The 14,481-nt window shown below is 43.5% G+C and overlaps 2 protein-coding genes across 2 annotated transcripts; one reads left to right on the forward strand and one right to left on the reverse strand.

Annotated features, from left to right (window-relative positions):
* The first annotated feature begins 333 nt into the window (after nucleotides 1–333).
* On the forward strand, nucleotides 334–6,672 carry LOC119308556 (probable LRR receptor-like serine/threonine-protein kinase At1g67720). Its single transcript, XM_037584687.1, has 15 exons — nucleotides 334–898; nucleotides 1,158–1,692; nucleotides 2,131–2,636; nucleotides 2,758–2,890; nucleotides 2,980–3,051; nucleotides 3,129–3,197; nucleotides 3,288–3,359; nucleotides 3,583–3,651; nucleotides 3,880–4,034; nucleotides 4,112–4,353; nucleotides 4,906–5,032; nucleotides 5,456–5,524; nucleotides 5,617–5,800; nucleotides 5,929–6,064; nucleotides 6,155–6,672. The coding sequence occupies exons 1-15, from the start codon at nucleotides 826–828 to the stop codon at nucleotides 6,479–6,481; spliced, it is 2,769 nt and encodes a 922-aa protein (XP_037440584.1). The 5' UTR covers nucleotides 334–825; the 3' UTR covers nucleotides 6,482–6,672.
* Nucleotides 6,673–6,855: 183 nt separating this feature from the next.
* LOC119308555 lies at nucleotides 6,856–14,110 on the reverse strand. The gene is made up of 14 exons (XM_037584686.1): nucleotides 13,761–14,110; nucleotides 13,319–13,418; nucleotides 13,087–13,214; nucleotides 12,758–12,917; nucleotides 12,519–12,631; nucleotides 11,460–11,543; nucleotides 11,336–11,384; nucleotides 11,158–11,249; nucleotides 10,687–10,816; nucleotides 10,472–10,548; nucleotides 8,864–10,401; nucleotides 8,187–8,582; nucleotides 7,371–8,104; nucleotides 6,856–7,205 (listed from the first exon to the last, which is right to left on the reverse strand). Coding segments are annotated over exons 1-13 (3,411 nt in total). The 5' UTR covers nucleotides 13,763–14,110; the 3' UTR covers nucleotides 6,856–7,205; nucleotides 7,371–7,562.
* Nucleotides 14,111–14,481: the final 371 nt, after the last annotated feature.

Consider the following 14,481-nt stretch of genomic DNA (forward strand, 5'->3'; position numbering starts at 1 on the left):
AACCATTTGATACTTTGCTCACTAAAGGAGATTTGGGTTGGTTCTTTTTTTCCTCTATTAAAATCTCCCATTGAAGACTATGAAAGTATAGTAGTAGTAAAAAGAAACACCCTAGCTACTACCACATGGTAGCACCCACCACAAGGGCCACAAGACGGTCCACAGCGCTCCTCCCGCACAGTTCCAAGAGAATTAGTGTCGCCCACCCTTTTGCTTTGGGTTGCCAGCAGCGGTGGGCCCGGCCCGTCAGCCGCACATTTCTCCCCAGGTGGGGCTCCTTTCGTCTTTCTTTTTCACTGTCTTCCACACTGCCTTTTCTCCACTGAGACGGACAGACAGACGCACTCTCTCGCCGCCCGCCCCTAATCCATCCTCCTTTTGTCGATTTTTGAACAATCAAAGCGCCCCACTCTGCTGTTGATTTCTTTCTCCCCAGCAGCAAAAGGAGCACCAGCAGCCTACGGATTGCGGCGTGTGCTCATCTTCTTCCTCCAGCTCTGCGCTGTTCCCACTTCCCACACCCGGAACCACAGGAGGAGGAGCCGCAGCAAGCAGAGCCTTTCCCCGCTCGCAGACGCTGGCAGCGCCCCGGCGGAAACAATGGAGTGAAGGAAGGGCACAGCAGGCCGCCGTTGTGCTCCTCCTCCTCACCACCTGCGCCTGGGCTGGAATGAGGATCCGGTCGGTTTTGACCCCTTGATGCTCGAGTCGAGAGGGTGTCTACTCAAGATCGACGGACGAGCAGCAGCAGCAGCAGCTCTGGTTGCCTAGCTGCTTCTCTGCTTTTCTTGCCTCCGCGGGAGTGAGGTCTCGAGAGGGAACCCCATGGCGTCCGCCGCCGCTCTTCTCCTCCAGCTCCAGCTGCTGCTGCTCCTCTCGCTCTCCGCTGCTCAGCCTGGTGAGTTGCCCCTCCTCCTCTTCTCGCGAGATTCTTGGTTCTTGGGCCATGGAGGATTGGCGCACCTGCTTAGGTTAGAATCCATAGCCTTAGATGCCGAAAGAGTTCAGATTCCTAAGGAGGTTTCCGCAGCATATGCATGTTCATACAGTTGATAATCCTTTCAGATTTCACCTTCTTATTATGCAACAAATGTATGCTATACTAGCTAAGTTTCAGGGACCAGCAAATAAAAATAGCAAATTGGGCTTGTGTGCAGGTTTCATCAGCTTGGATTGTGGGGGAGCCGATGATTACACAGATGGCATTGGCATCCAGTGGACTTCTGATGCCAAGCTGGTCTTCGGTGGGCAGGCCACAAACCTGCCGGTCCAAAACCAGCTCCAGAAGCAGTATTCAACTCTGAGGTATTTTCCAGCAGACAACAGCAAGTATTGCTACACGATGAATGTGAGGACCAGGACACGCTACCTCGTCAGAGCTAGCTTCCTCTACAGAAACTTCGACAACAGCAACGTCTACCCCAAGTTTGATCTCTCCCTCGGAGCCACTCCCTGGTCCACGGTCATAATCGATGATGCCGACACGCCGGTTGTAGAGGAGGCCATTATCTTGGCTGCCGCTCCCACACTCAGTGTCTGCCTCTCCAATGCCAGCACAGGACAGCCGTTTATATCTACACTCGAGCTTCGCCAGTTTAACGGTTCACTCTACTATACTGACTATGAGGCACAGTTCTTCCTTGCACTGTCTGCGAGGATAAATTTTGGTGCTGATGGCAATAAATCAGTCAGGTACTGTATACTACTCCCTCCATTCCAAATTATAAGATGTTCTAAAAAAATCTGAATCAGATGTATATAGACGCGTTTTAATGTGTTTGGTCACTCATTTCAGTCCATATGTAGTCTATATTGAAATATCCAAAACATCTTATAATTCGGAACGGAGGTAGTACGTGATATGAACATTGTCAATAGCTTCATATGAACATTGAAAACATGTGTTTGTTCTTGCAATCTTCTGTCCTATTCTTAGGTTTGCAGTTATATTGTACCACTAGAGTGTCTGACTGTGCCATGCTGCCACAAAAAGTTCTTCCCTTTTTGGGAGGATACATAACAAAGTTCTGATCGTGCTTCACTTAGTATCATGTGTTTTTAGTTTTGACATGAAATGCCTTGTTCAATAAAAATATATAGTTGAAGGGAGCTTTCCTTTGAATTTCTCAGGTACCCTGATGATCCATTTGATAGAATATGGGAATCCGACTCTTTGAGGAGAGCGAATTATCTTGTTGATGTTGCTCCAGGGACTGAAAGAATAACAACCACAAAACCAGTATTCGTCGGTACTGAATTAGAACCACCTGAAAAGGTCATGCAAACAGCGGTGGTTGGCCAAAATGGATCCTTGAACTACCGGCTTGATTTGGAAGGGTTCCCGGGAAATGCATGGGCAGTCTCATATTTTGCTGAAATTGAAGATTTGGCCCCAGATGAAACTAGGAAATTTAAGTTAGTGGTTCCTGGCATGCCATTATTCAGTAAACCAACCGTTGACGTGGAGGAGAATGCGCAGGGGAAGTATCGTTTGTACCAACCAGGTTACACAAATGTGACACTTCCATTTGTTTTCTCTTTCGAGTTCAAGAAGACAAATGATTCTTCAAAGGGACCTATTTTGAATGCTATGGAAATTTACAAACATGTTCAGATTACCATGGGATCTCAAGATGGTAAGCACTTGTCCACATTGTTGTTATCATGTTTTTTTCAGATCAAGCTAACTGTGTAGTCTCTCTCTCATGTGAAAAAAGAAACTTTTTGACTAATTGAGTGGTTCCATAATATTGACAGCAAACACCATGTCTAGCTTGGCCTCACGGTATCCTCAAGCAGGTTGGGCGCAAGAGGGTGGTGATCCATGCTTACCAGTGTCATGGACCTGGGTGCAATGCAGTTCAGAAGCAGCACCCAGAGTTCTTTCAATGTATGGTAAATTTAATCGTGCAATTCTGCCTTCACTTTGGATTTATTGATTAATTCCTTGTATTAAAACCTAAGAATTGTCCCTCACAGCACATTGTCAGAGAAGAACATCACAGGAAGTATCCCTGAGGAGTTGACAAAGTTATCCGCCTTGGTCGAGTTGTAAGCTCAGATGGTTCATTCTTTCCATCCATTTTTTTGCTTTCTCTTGTCTGATCTACTTATTTCTGTAAATGCAGAAGACTCGATGGCAACTCATTTTCTGGTGGAATCCCTGATTTTAGTGGATGCAGAAATCTGCAGTATATGTGAGTTTGCAGTTTTTGTCATAGAGCAGCATTCTGCAGGATTTATAATTTTATATTGAACTAATCCAACGTGGTTTCATATATATGCAGTCACCTCGAAAACAATCAGTTAAATGGTGCACTGCCATCCTCTTTGGGAGAACTACCTAACCTCAAAGAGTTGTAAGTTCTTCATAATTTTGTGCACTTAGTTTATCCACCCCTTACTATGGAGAATGGAAGTTGATCCAGTGGTCCAGACTGTCCTTCCTCTCTTTGTTTCCTGATGTTCTGTGCTCAAATTTTTGTCGATGCTATTAATTTTATCTTTCTGGTATAAATGCATTTGATCAAGAGTCTTTACAAAAATAGAACTTCTGCACTTACTCATTCCCAACCATTGCAGGTATATTCAGAACAATAGGCTTTCCGGACATATTCCAAGGGCACTTTCCAAGAAGAGCATTATTTTCAAGTCAGTACTTTCTCTTTAGGCAGATGTAGCTAGCATATTTTAGATTAATTAATGTGTAATATTGTGCTTGAGAACACTACTGTGGCTGGACAAGCTTCACTTTGTGACATACAGTGGTAACATACGTAGAGAGCAACAATGGTCCTTCAGGAGCCAAGCAATAGTATTAGCCACAATGATAGTGTTCTTTAGGATGTTCCTTCTGTTCTAATTTCTTACCTGCTGCAGCTCGTCAGGCAATAATCTTCAGGGGCCAAGTGATAGTATTAGCCGCGGCACCATCATAATCATCGTATGTGCGGTGGTTGGGGCCATCTTGTTACTTGCGATTGCTATTGGATGCTGTTTGTGTACACACAAGAGAAAGAAAAAACCTTCACGTGGTATGTGTTCTTTAGCTCAGTGGATGTTTCTGGTACTATGTAAGAACATGCAGTGATTTATTTTTGCCATTTTGTAGAAACTGTTGTTCTTGCAGCACCAGCGAAAAGGCTAGGGTCATATTTCAGTGAAGTAGCTACAGAAACAGCGCACAGATTTGCTTTATCAGAAATTGAAGATGCTACTGACAAATTTGAGAGGAGGATCGGCTCTGGAGGGTTTGGCATAGTATACTACGGAAAGCTGGCAGATGGGAGAGAGATCGCAGTCAAGCTTCTCACAAATGACTCCTATCAGGGCATCCGAGAATTCTTGAATGAGGTCTGCTTCTGTTTTAGCCCTGTTTATGTTTCTACTCCAAGTGTAGCTCTATGGCAGTACATACCTTTTTCACCGTTGAAGAGATAAACACAGCATGTTTACTTTTTTCTTCGAAAAGGAGGCGTACCCCCGGCCTCTGCATCTCTTGATGCACACAGCCATAAACACAGCATGTTTACTTGTTTCTGCTTTTAGTATGGCTTTGTAGATCGACGCCCTGTTGTGAAGCAAGAACCTGATAAGTCGACCATGCTACTTTTTCTTAATCTAATGACCTGTTAATGTGCTGTAAGCATGTGACAATTTTTGCCTCAATTATACTTCTCTCTGTATGTCACCACTGTATGTTTCTGCAATTTCGGTGCCTGGCGCTTGCCTTTTAAATATCCTTGTATTCTGTGTCTACACATCCCTCTTATAGTCTGCTGTAAAGGTCTACTGAACATCCATGTCATGATGTGGTTGCACCATTGCATGCAAGATATACCATATGCTCATGCATTTCTTTCTTCCGGATGTTGTCCTGATGAGCTAGCTGGCTTATTGTTTCAGGTGGCGTTGCTTTCGAGAATACATCACAGGAACTTGGTAACCTTCCTTGGTTACAGTCAACAAGACGGGAAGAACATACTTGTGTACGAGTTCATGCACAATGGAACACTAAAGGAGCACCTTCGTGGTGAGTGCCCTTAGCTGATGTTAATTTTGTTTGGTGGGATCAACAGCATACTGTTGGCATATGCACCTAATGTTTCTTTAGCGGCAAAACTTTGTCTGGGCAACTGTATTTAGGATCTTGTACAGATGTTTAGTTGGTTGACCTCAAACTTGTACTTGGATCAGCTTCTTTTTAAGGATAGATCAGCTTTTTGTTCTGTGTGGACAGGCCGCCAGGCCTGACATTGCTAATTTTTTAAGTATCATTAAGTAATTCCAGTAGTACACAGAAAATTTAGTTTTTTTAAGTATCTAAATTTTGAGGTCTATTCTTCACACTTGAGCCGAGGACCGACATGAACTGTTAGATTAATGTGCTCCTTACCCCATAGAATAGAATAACATATAAAATATTAAACCTCTGAATTATGACGATGTTTCACAGGAGGACCTAATGATGTGAAAATAACTAGCTGGGTTAAGCGCCTTGAGATAGCAGAAGATGCTGCGAAAGGTCTGTCTCAGTTTCCTTCCTACTCTTCTACTAGCATGCAATCTGAAGATTCTGAATCTCTCTTTTTTTGTCTTGAATATTGCAAATATCAGGTATAGAGTACCTCCATACGGGATGCTCTCCAACCATAATTCACAGAGATGTTAAGAGTAGCAACATTTTACTTGACAAGAACATGCGGGCAAAAGTCGCAGACTTCGGCCTATCAAAACCTGCAGTCGATGGGTCTCATGTATCAAGCATAGTTCGTGGGACGGTTGGGTATCTTGATCCAGAGTAAGACCATCTTTCCTGAGCTCATAGTGTTTGTTTTCTTTGCCATGGTTTAGCGATTTGAAGTGTTTGCTATCCTGGTAGCATCTGAGGTATAATTTTCTTTTTCTTCTTTTGATGGCGACGAGTAGGTACTACATCTCCCAGCAGCTAACAGAGAAGAGTGACATATACAGTTTTGGTGTCATCCTACTTGAGCTAATCTCTGGCCACGAGCCGATCTCTAGTGATAACTTTGGGCTCAACTGCCGTAACATTGTGGCATGGGTAAGTATCTTGCGACCTGTTAGCTTTCTGCGTTTGGTTTAAGCTGATATTGATGAGCAATGCTGCCGATGAATGAACTGGAATTGGCAGGCTAGGTCGCACATTGAGAGTGGGAACATTGACGCCATCATTGATGCATCACTGGATACCGGCTACGACCTGCAGTCGGTGTGGAAGATCGCGGAGGTGGGCATCATGTGTGTGAAGCCAAAGGGCGCGCAGAGGCCAACCATCTCCGAGGTGCTCAAAGAGATCCAGGATGCCATCGCCATCGAGGTGCAGCGGGAGGCACCCCAAGTCCAGCAGCTCATGTCCAAGAGGTCCATGGGTTCTGTCTCGATCAACACCGACAACAGTGTGGATCTGGAGCAGAACGCGTCGTTTGATGAAATGCTCATGCGGCCAGGCCTCAGGTAGAATCAGGATTCATCAAGAGACACTTTTCGTGTAAGCAAGGAGGAGGCAAGGATCATGTGTTAGTTAGGCTTTACTTTTCCTGCTAATGATTTGAAAGCTGTGGATGACATTAGCTTTAGCTTGCAGTACAAATTGGGAATTTGATGGTGAAAGATTGGCGATCTGGAACTGTTATTTTCCTTGTTGTTCTTCGTATTGGTTTCAAACTGTTAGGATGTCATCCTTGGTAGGGTAGGGGGGCAAGCAGACAGGAACTGCTGGATTCAATTTCACGACGGCAGAGGAATGTTCATCTCAAAACTAACACAGCCATGTCGATTGTTACTAATAAGATGATCCAAAAAGCTTGCTTGAGAAAAACACATTACAGCTAGTAACAAACATCAAATGTAGTCAAAAACCTTCAGTTTGATGCCAAACAATTGTCAGTTGAGCTATAGATGATTGTCACATTTGCTTTCAGTTTTTGATTCAACAAACCCCACACCAAAACATGAGCTTTCTATGCACCACAAGACCTACCAGCGGCAAGTTACAAATCATGTACAAAGGAGTCTCTCGAATCCCCAAGTCAAGAAAACATTTACACAGCTACTATGGCGAAATAGAACATACGCGCTAAACGGTGTCTCTCTTCTCAAGCCAGTTCCATCGCACCCAAACCATATGTATCCATATACTTCAAGGACCACCTGTTCATGTATGACTTCGCCTAGAAAGGAACCTGATTGATGACCAAGCAAGGGAACAAAACAGCGATCATTAATGTGCCGGCACATCCAGCAACGTTCACAACACCACGCAAAACAAAATAATAATTACACAAGGACAAAAAAGGGGACGCACACAAGTATATCAAATTGGTGGATAAAATGTTGTGAACACATACCTTGTGCTTGGAAGATCTAGTTCAAACTCAGGATCGTGTCGGCCCATTTGCATCAACTGCCTTCCAGTAGAACTTTCACGTACCAGCTCATAAGCACAACCATTAGACAAGCACTGTGCAACCAGTTACTTTCAGAACAAGAGACACGCCCAAAATAGACGCGGAGAGGTCAATATTCACCTTCAAAGACAACTAAAGTCCAAAGGTTCTGTTATACATATCATTTGAACCCAGCATGTGAAAGTTGTTAGCTTCAGTTGGATATAACATCCTCGACATGTCCGATATGGGAACATTATTCCCCTGTCTCAAATCACTCCAGCCATCCCAGTGACCATTTGCAAGCTGTGAGTTTCTAGGTTGTTGGAGTGACATCTGTGCATAAGGGGATAGAGAACCATGGTTCTGTGGCAGAAGTCGGGATGCCAGATAATTATCATTCTGAATAGGGTTGAATGCATCTCGAACATGGTCAGTATATCTGAGGTTTTGATGAGAGGGCATGCTCTGCTGCATAAGTAGTTGAAGTCTTGGATCATTATTTGATGTCTGCAATTGTGCTGGAAAAGGAGCGTTTTTCAAATCCAACCCTGAATCACTAACTCCTGGCATCCGCCCTTTGCCCACAGCCAATATAGCAGGATCAATAAATTCTATGTCACTCGTGTGTCTAGATATCTGAGGTTGATATTGATTGGTGTGGCTACCAAAAAGATTATCAAGTAGACGAGTTTCTGCCAAGCATCACAAATGTATGAGAAATTGAAATTATTATTGGTTTTGGAGAAGCAACAAAGATAGGGGAAGTAAACAAACCTGAGAATGTGGAGCCATACGCCTGGTTAGACCCATTCTGGGATGAAAACCCAGCAGAAAACGCAGAAGAAAACCCAGGAGGAATATTGTTAGACCCATCCTGGGATGAAAATCCAGAATTAAATCCACGAGACGGGTTCGACCCAGCCTGAGATGAAAATCCGTGAGGGGGATTAGATCCATGCTGAGATGAAAATCCATGAGGGGGATTAGATCCAGCCTGAGATGGAAATCCCGAAGGATATCCATGAGGGCGATTCAACATATCCTGAGATGAGAATCCTGAAGAAAATCCAGGTGGGGGATTCAACCCGTCCTGAGATGAAAATCCAGGAGGTGGGACCCTAGCTGGTGCCGCAAATCCAGGAGGTGCAGATATTTTCGACCTTGAAGACCCTGCGAATGAAACACATCAGCAACAAGCCATTGCACATATATAAAAATCACAAATACAATATATAGTATTACCGATAACTAAGAACCTATTTGCATGAGTTGCAATGTTTACCCATGCTCGACAAAAAATACTGCAGTGCACATCATATATTCCTTTAATATGCAAGTGACAACATTTGAAATAAATCACAATACAAATCTATTAGAAAGAACTTTCAACTGCGGCACAAAAATACTTTCCTGTTCAGTGAAATATAGAACACGCAAGTATCAATACTCACCAGCAGTTGCTATATCTGACATAGCAAGAGGATTGCTCTTTGAAAAATCTTCCTCCAGCGATTGGAATGCAACACCATTCTGATAGCTGTTGCCATGAGAATTCTGGGATAGCAAGCTAAAATTCTGATCACTGCCACAATTTCTGAAAGATGAATCTTGGAAGTTCCGTTGGTTATCCTGTCTAGCAAACGAAAATCTAGACTCATTGCTGGTGCCTTTTGATTTCCATGAAGGTGCGTTGAAAAGTGCATCATTCTTTTCAGATTCATTAAGCATCTTAACAAAATTGTTTGCAGTTGAATACGACTCATCCCATGGATCAAACTCCAAAGACAATATATCAGAAATTATGCTGCCCTCGTCTTTATTTCCACTTGCAGTGTTGCCAAAACTGCCTATGTTATCATTTCTTGCTGCATCCAGTGCTCTATGCTGGTGGTTTCGCATACCAGAATGTTCAGAAACCATACCAGGTGTATGCATAGGTCCTAGCCCCTCTTGACGTCCATTCAACGTGGTAGAAGCATTGTCAGTTGAAGATAACCTGGTATGCAGCATGGTGCCAGAAGTTCTACCATCACTTGTCAAAGTAGGGTTAATTTCTTTATCATTCCACAAAGAAATATGTGATGTGTTAGCAGTGGCATGGGGTTTATCAGTGGCCACAGAAGAATGCCATATGTCATTCAAAGGAGAAGCCACACGACAACTTTGCAGCTCTGAGCTCCAGTCAAGATGCTTATCAGAACTAGATTGACAAGAAAGTACAGGGTCCTTATTTTCCGATGATGAAAGCCCAGCAAGCTTCAAATGAGATTGTTCCTTCTTCAAACTTTGACTCAAAGGCACCACGACGGAAGTGTCGGGAACTGCACCCAGCTGTTGGTTTTCTGCCATACTATGAACTGTATCTTTGCTATCTGAAGTTACTGAAGTTACCCCAACAGACAACTTCTCGACTTCTGTGTCCCTAAGTCTACTGTCACCATCGTCCCTCTTTAAAACAGAACCAGACATTGCTGAATGTGGCACACAATCTGCAAGATTTTGCTTGGAACTGTTTACGGCTTCGCCATTCTTTGGTGATGTTGATGACTTAGACCCAATCTGGCCCGGTTCCATTGGTTTTGAGGATGCTGAAGGAATAAACTTTCCATTTACAACTTGCTTTTCCTCACTTCCTTTTGAAGTCTCATCTGATGCTACAATTTCATCATCATTCCAGGCTGAAGGTATTGTAGAAAAGTCTATGTCCAACGAAGACTCCAGTGATGTCACAGCTTGGGTTTCCTTTGCAATACCAGGTCTATATGGCTTCAAGGTTTTAGACAAACTATCTCGTTCTGATACTTGCCGCCCTTCAGTCATTTTCAGTACTGTGCTTGTATCATCATTCCATGAAGAAGGTAGTCTTGAATTCGAAATCATAGAAGAACTTGAAAGTGAATTACTGTGCGCCTCTGATTTTGATTTAGTAAGAGATTGCGAGGACACCACCTCAGTCGCGGTTGTCCGTGTGTTCAAATCACGATGCCCCCTGTACAGACCAAAATTTAGCAACACATTGCATTTTAAATGTGGCAGAACAGTCTAGGGAGGAAGCATACCATGAAGTAGCTGGTGGAAGCGTGGACCTCCCTGAACTACTGTTTGGAGGTGACAGTCTTGATTGGCCTGTGGTATTCTGCACAGAAAAAGAAGGCCATTAGTGTAGCAACATAGTGTAAACCAACAAAAACAGATTATCAACAAAATATCTAGGTAGGAAAGCAGAACGAAATCAAGAAAAAATATGTTCTAATGGTCCAATATTAAAACATACAGTTGTTCCATTCTTGATTGTATGTTTGGCTGAAACCACCGCACTGTAAGAGAAATCCTCTGCTGGAGGAGGCAATACAGTTCCTGCACGTCTTTGGGAAACACTAGACGCCATTTGAGGAACCCTACTCCTGATAGAAATATCAGAGAATGAGTTGAAATGACAACTGAATCTACTAATTTAGTTAATTATGTCTAACTGAGACAAGAGCTCATATGAAACCAAACTACCAAAAGTAAGTAGTAGTACAACAATAGACATCCAAATCCAAATCCATCGAGAGGCAAAACTTCCTACTAGGCCAGGAGCTTCTTCTAAAATAAAGAGAAAAATATATATAGCAAGAATGCAAAACTGCAAATAAAATAAAATATATAAGCCAGGATTTGCATGCTTAGAGCAAAACAGATGGAGCAAACAGAACAAGAACTGTGGTTCCACATTGCAAATTAAAAGGAAGTCAAGTGTTACCTGGTATATGCTGAGATTATCTCATCTTTAGTGAAACTATCCTCCTGACTGCCTACATCATGCAAATAGAGACAATCTGGATTCCCACATGTCTGAGAAAAAAAATGACGAAGCACTGAGAAAGATAGCAATAGGTAGAGTACTGGTAAAAGCTGTCAGAATGAAGCATCAATTGTACCATGTTCCGCAGCCATGCATGGCAATATTTCGTGGTGCCAAAGCATGCTCTGCAACAATAGAAAACCATTAAAATAACAATATTGTGCAAAACAGCTAGAGAAGAGACAGGGTATAAGGCTAACCTTAGCACTTTCCCTTCCAAGACAAAATTGTGTACAGCCTGAATACACCGGATGGCCTCTTCTTCTTTGGCATAAGTAATATATCTGAACACATATCACAGTAATAACTAGTGAGCCAGCATTTGAACACATCTAATGGTGTCCGCAATTACGGAGAGAATAGGAACCATACATCTGTATTGGTTATCCATTAAGAGTGAGTTACTAAATAGCTCTGAGTAGACATGATAGACATATAGTCCACCAGAGTTTTCACTCGTGGGTCTCCTTATTTTCAGGAAAACTGATGTTTCCTTTAAGCCTTCTGTTGTTTCTAAGAGTTATTATAGATATATAAACTGAATAAAGGTGTACTTCATTCAACAGCCTTAAGTTATTCCAAAGTCCACGTTTTCCATATTTTTAAAATCATTAGGACCATATGACTAGGTACATCAAGCCAGTGCTATATGACTCTTGAGAGAAACATGGAGTACCCAAAAACAAACGTGAAACTTTGTACTCACCGAAGAACTACAATCTACCCTAAGGAAACTGATAGTTTCAGAAGCAATAACTGAACTGGCATTGGTAAACATGGGAAATGTCTCATCCAAAATAATTTGGTCAGTAAAGTCATGCCAAGACTGAAACAGGCACTTCTATATCTATTATAAAAGATTCCTGGATTTTACGACATTAGACAGCTACATCTTTCATGTGGCCTGTAAAACTATCAAATGTTCTTTACACATACTATAAAATTCTAGCAGCCCTCGGTCAAAATTTAGATTAGATTAGCCTGAAATTGACGGGGTTGTATCAAGGACATGTCATGTTAGAATCGGAGATTATTTTAACTTACTTTTGATGGAAAACCACCTAATACGCAACCAAACTCTCACTTTACTTTCTGAGTCGCATATGAAAAATTATATACCTCAGGCAGGTATTAAAGGCTACAGGCACCATATAGTACACAAAGGTAGGATAGTAGTCACTTGATATATCAATGTGATTGTAGCATCGGACAATATGTATGCATATTGAAAAGATCATTAGTGTCGTTTGTAGACATACACGCTGATACCGTTGTTTGTTGATGTCTGCTGGGAAGGAGCCCCAGTTGGACGAGAAACTGAAACCTTCAAAACCTTTCCATACTGACCAAAGTATTCCCTGCGCTCAAGTACCTAAAACAAAGGATAATAGTAATGTTGGCGTCACAAATACAATTTACAGTGTCACTAGGCCTAACAGAATCCAAAACTTCTCTAAGAAAAAAGAATCCAGATGTAAGGAAAGAATAGTGTGCTCACACTCTCATTGCATAAATTTGCAGGTAGCCCAATTATGTAGACCAGGTTTCTCTGGATAACTCTGACACTGGCCAGATGCTTCTTAGCTTCCACAGTCAGTGTCTTTGACTTAACCTTTTGGGTCTTCTGCTTCTTGTCTGTATTTTTATCTGCTACCGTTCTGTATCCATGGAATGAAAGTAAGTTGCAAGGCTATCATCGTGATACATGAGGAAAGAGTTTGTGCGTGCTGACTAATCCAGAAAAGGAATCTCCGGTTGATGGCATAAGCATGGCAGCCCTCGGAGGCAGAGAATGCATATAAAGTGAAAGTTCGAGGCGGGGATTACCTGTCACACGTGGCAGCCATCTTAACAATCCTGTCCTTGTCATAGCGTGTGCGGCAGGCAGGGCAGCGCCCCTCTGTGTCCTCTTTCTCAGCCATGTCAATGATGTGGTGCCAGCACCAGACACAAATCTGCAGAGTCGCACACACACACACACACACAAACAAAACAATGAAAGAGCGTCCTGGTTGTTGCGCAGGCATGGCAGGGTGGGAGTCACAGATGAGGATAGTACCTCGTAGCCACATTTGCAGGGCTTGAGTTGCTGGTCAGTGATGTCCATCTCCTCGGCGCAGAGCGGGCAGGTGCGGTCTCCGTCATCGCTCATCGTCATCCTGCGGTTCCAGCATGGGGAGAACCCACAGAAACGTCAAATTTCCAAGAGGGCCAAAAACAAAATCCATATAGCTCCAATCCCATAGCTACAGGAAGCCTGAGATCTGGAATATTCACATAAAACGAACGCGTGGGTAAGGTCAATCTGCGGGATTCTAACAAATAGGCCCTCCAATCTATCCGCAAAGCCGTCTAGGGTCCGAAATTCCGAGCTGGATTGCATCGGATTACACATCAAATTAATAAACGCAGGGGAGGCCTAAATTTCCGATCGGATTGAACCAAATCTGCGCGGAAGATTATGGGGGAATCGCAGGGGCGGAGGGATCAGGCGAACTCACATTGGAGGTGGATCCGATTGGGCGGCGCGAGAGGCGAAACCCTAGAGGGGATTGACTGGTCGAGGTCTGGTGGCGGTGGCGGGGGCGGGGCTCTCTCTGATCGAATCAAGCGAACGAGAGGGGGGGATTGGTGGTGGGCGATGGGTGGTGGATTGGGAGCGAAAAGGTTGGACTTTCGGTGGAGGAAGAGGGAAGTTGAGTCGATGTGTATGTATGTATGTGCTGCGCCGGGCTTGTGTTGGGGAAGGGAAGGGAAGACGAAGGGAAGGGAAGACGATGGCGACGCAAAGCACAGGTAGGGCGGAGAAGGGATTGCCGCACCGCGCACCACCACTCTCCCTGGATCGCCTCCTCCTGTGCGGCTGTGCCCTACCATGTGCCCGCTTCCTTGCCTTCTTTAGGGCTTCCTTTGATTCTCTCCATGATTCAAACCCAAACATAGAAATGGAACTACATCATGTAGATTGGATGCCATGGTATGTTGAACGTGCAATTGAAGTCATTATGATGCACCGTGGAAACGTCGCATGGGTTATGTAAAGAATTAGGTGTTTATTATATTTTTCAACAGAAGCAAACGAAAACAGAGCATTGGCGGGTACCCATCTAATTTGTTGTTTCCGACCGATTTTCTCGCCAAATAGTGGTTTTCGGCCTCCGGTGCTTTTTCTTATATTCGTCGCCCTCCAGTGGGTGATTGGTTATGTCGGGTTCTCTCTCG

The sequence above is a fragment of the Triticum dicoccoides genome, chromosome 5B, assembly GCF_002162155.2.
Source record: "Triticum dicoccoides isolate Atlit2015 ecotype Zavitan chromosome 5B, WEW_v2.0, whole genome shotgun sequence".
Taxonomy (NCBI): Eukaryota; Viridiplantae; Streptophyta; class Magnoliopsida; order Poales; family Poaceae; genus Triticum; species Triticum dicoccoides.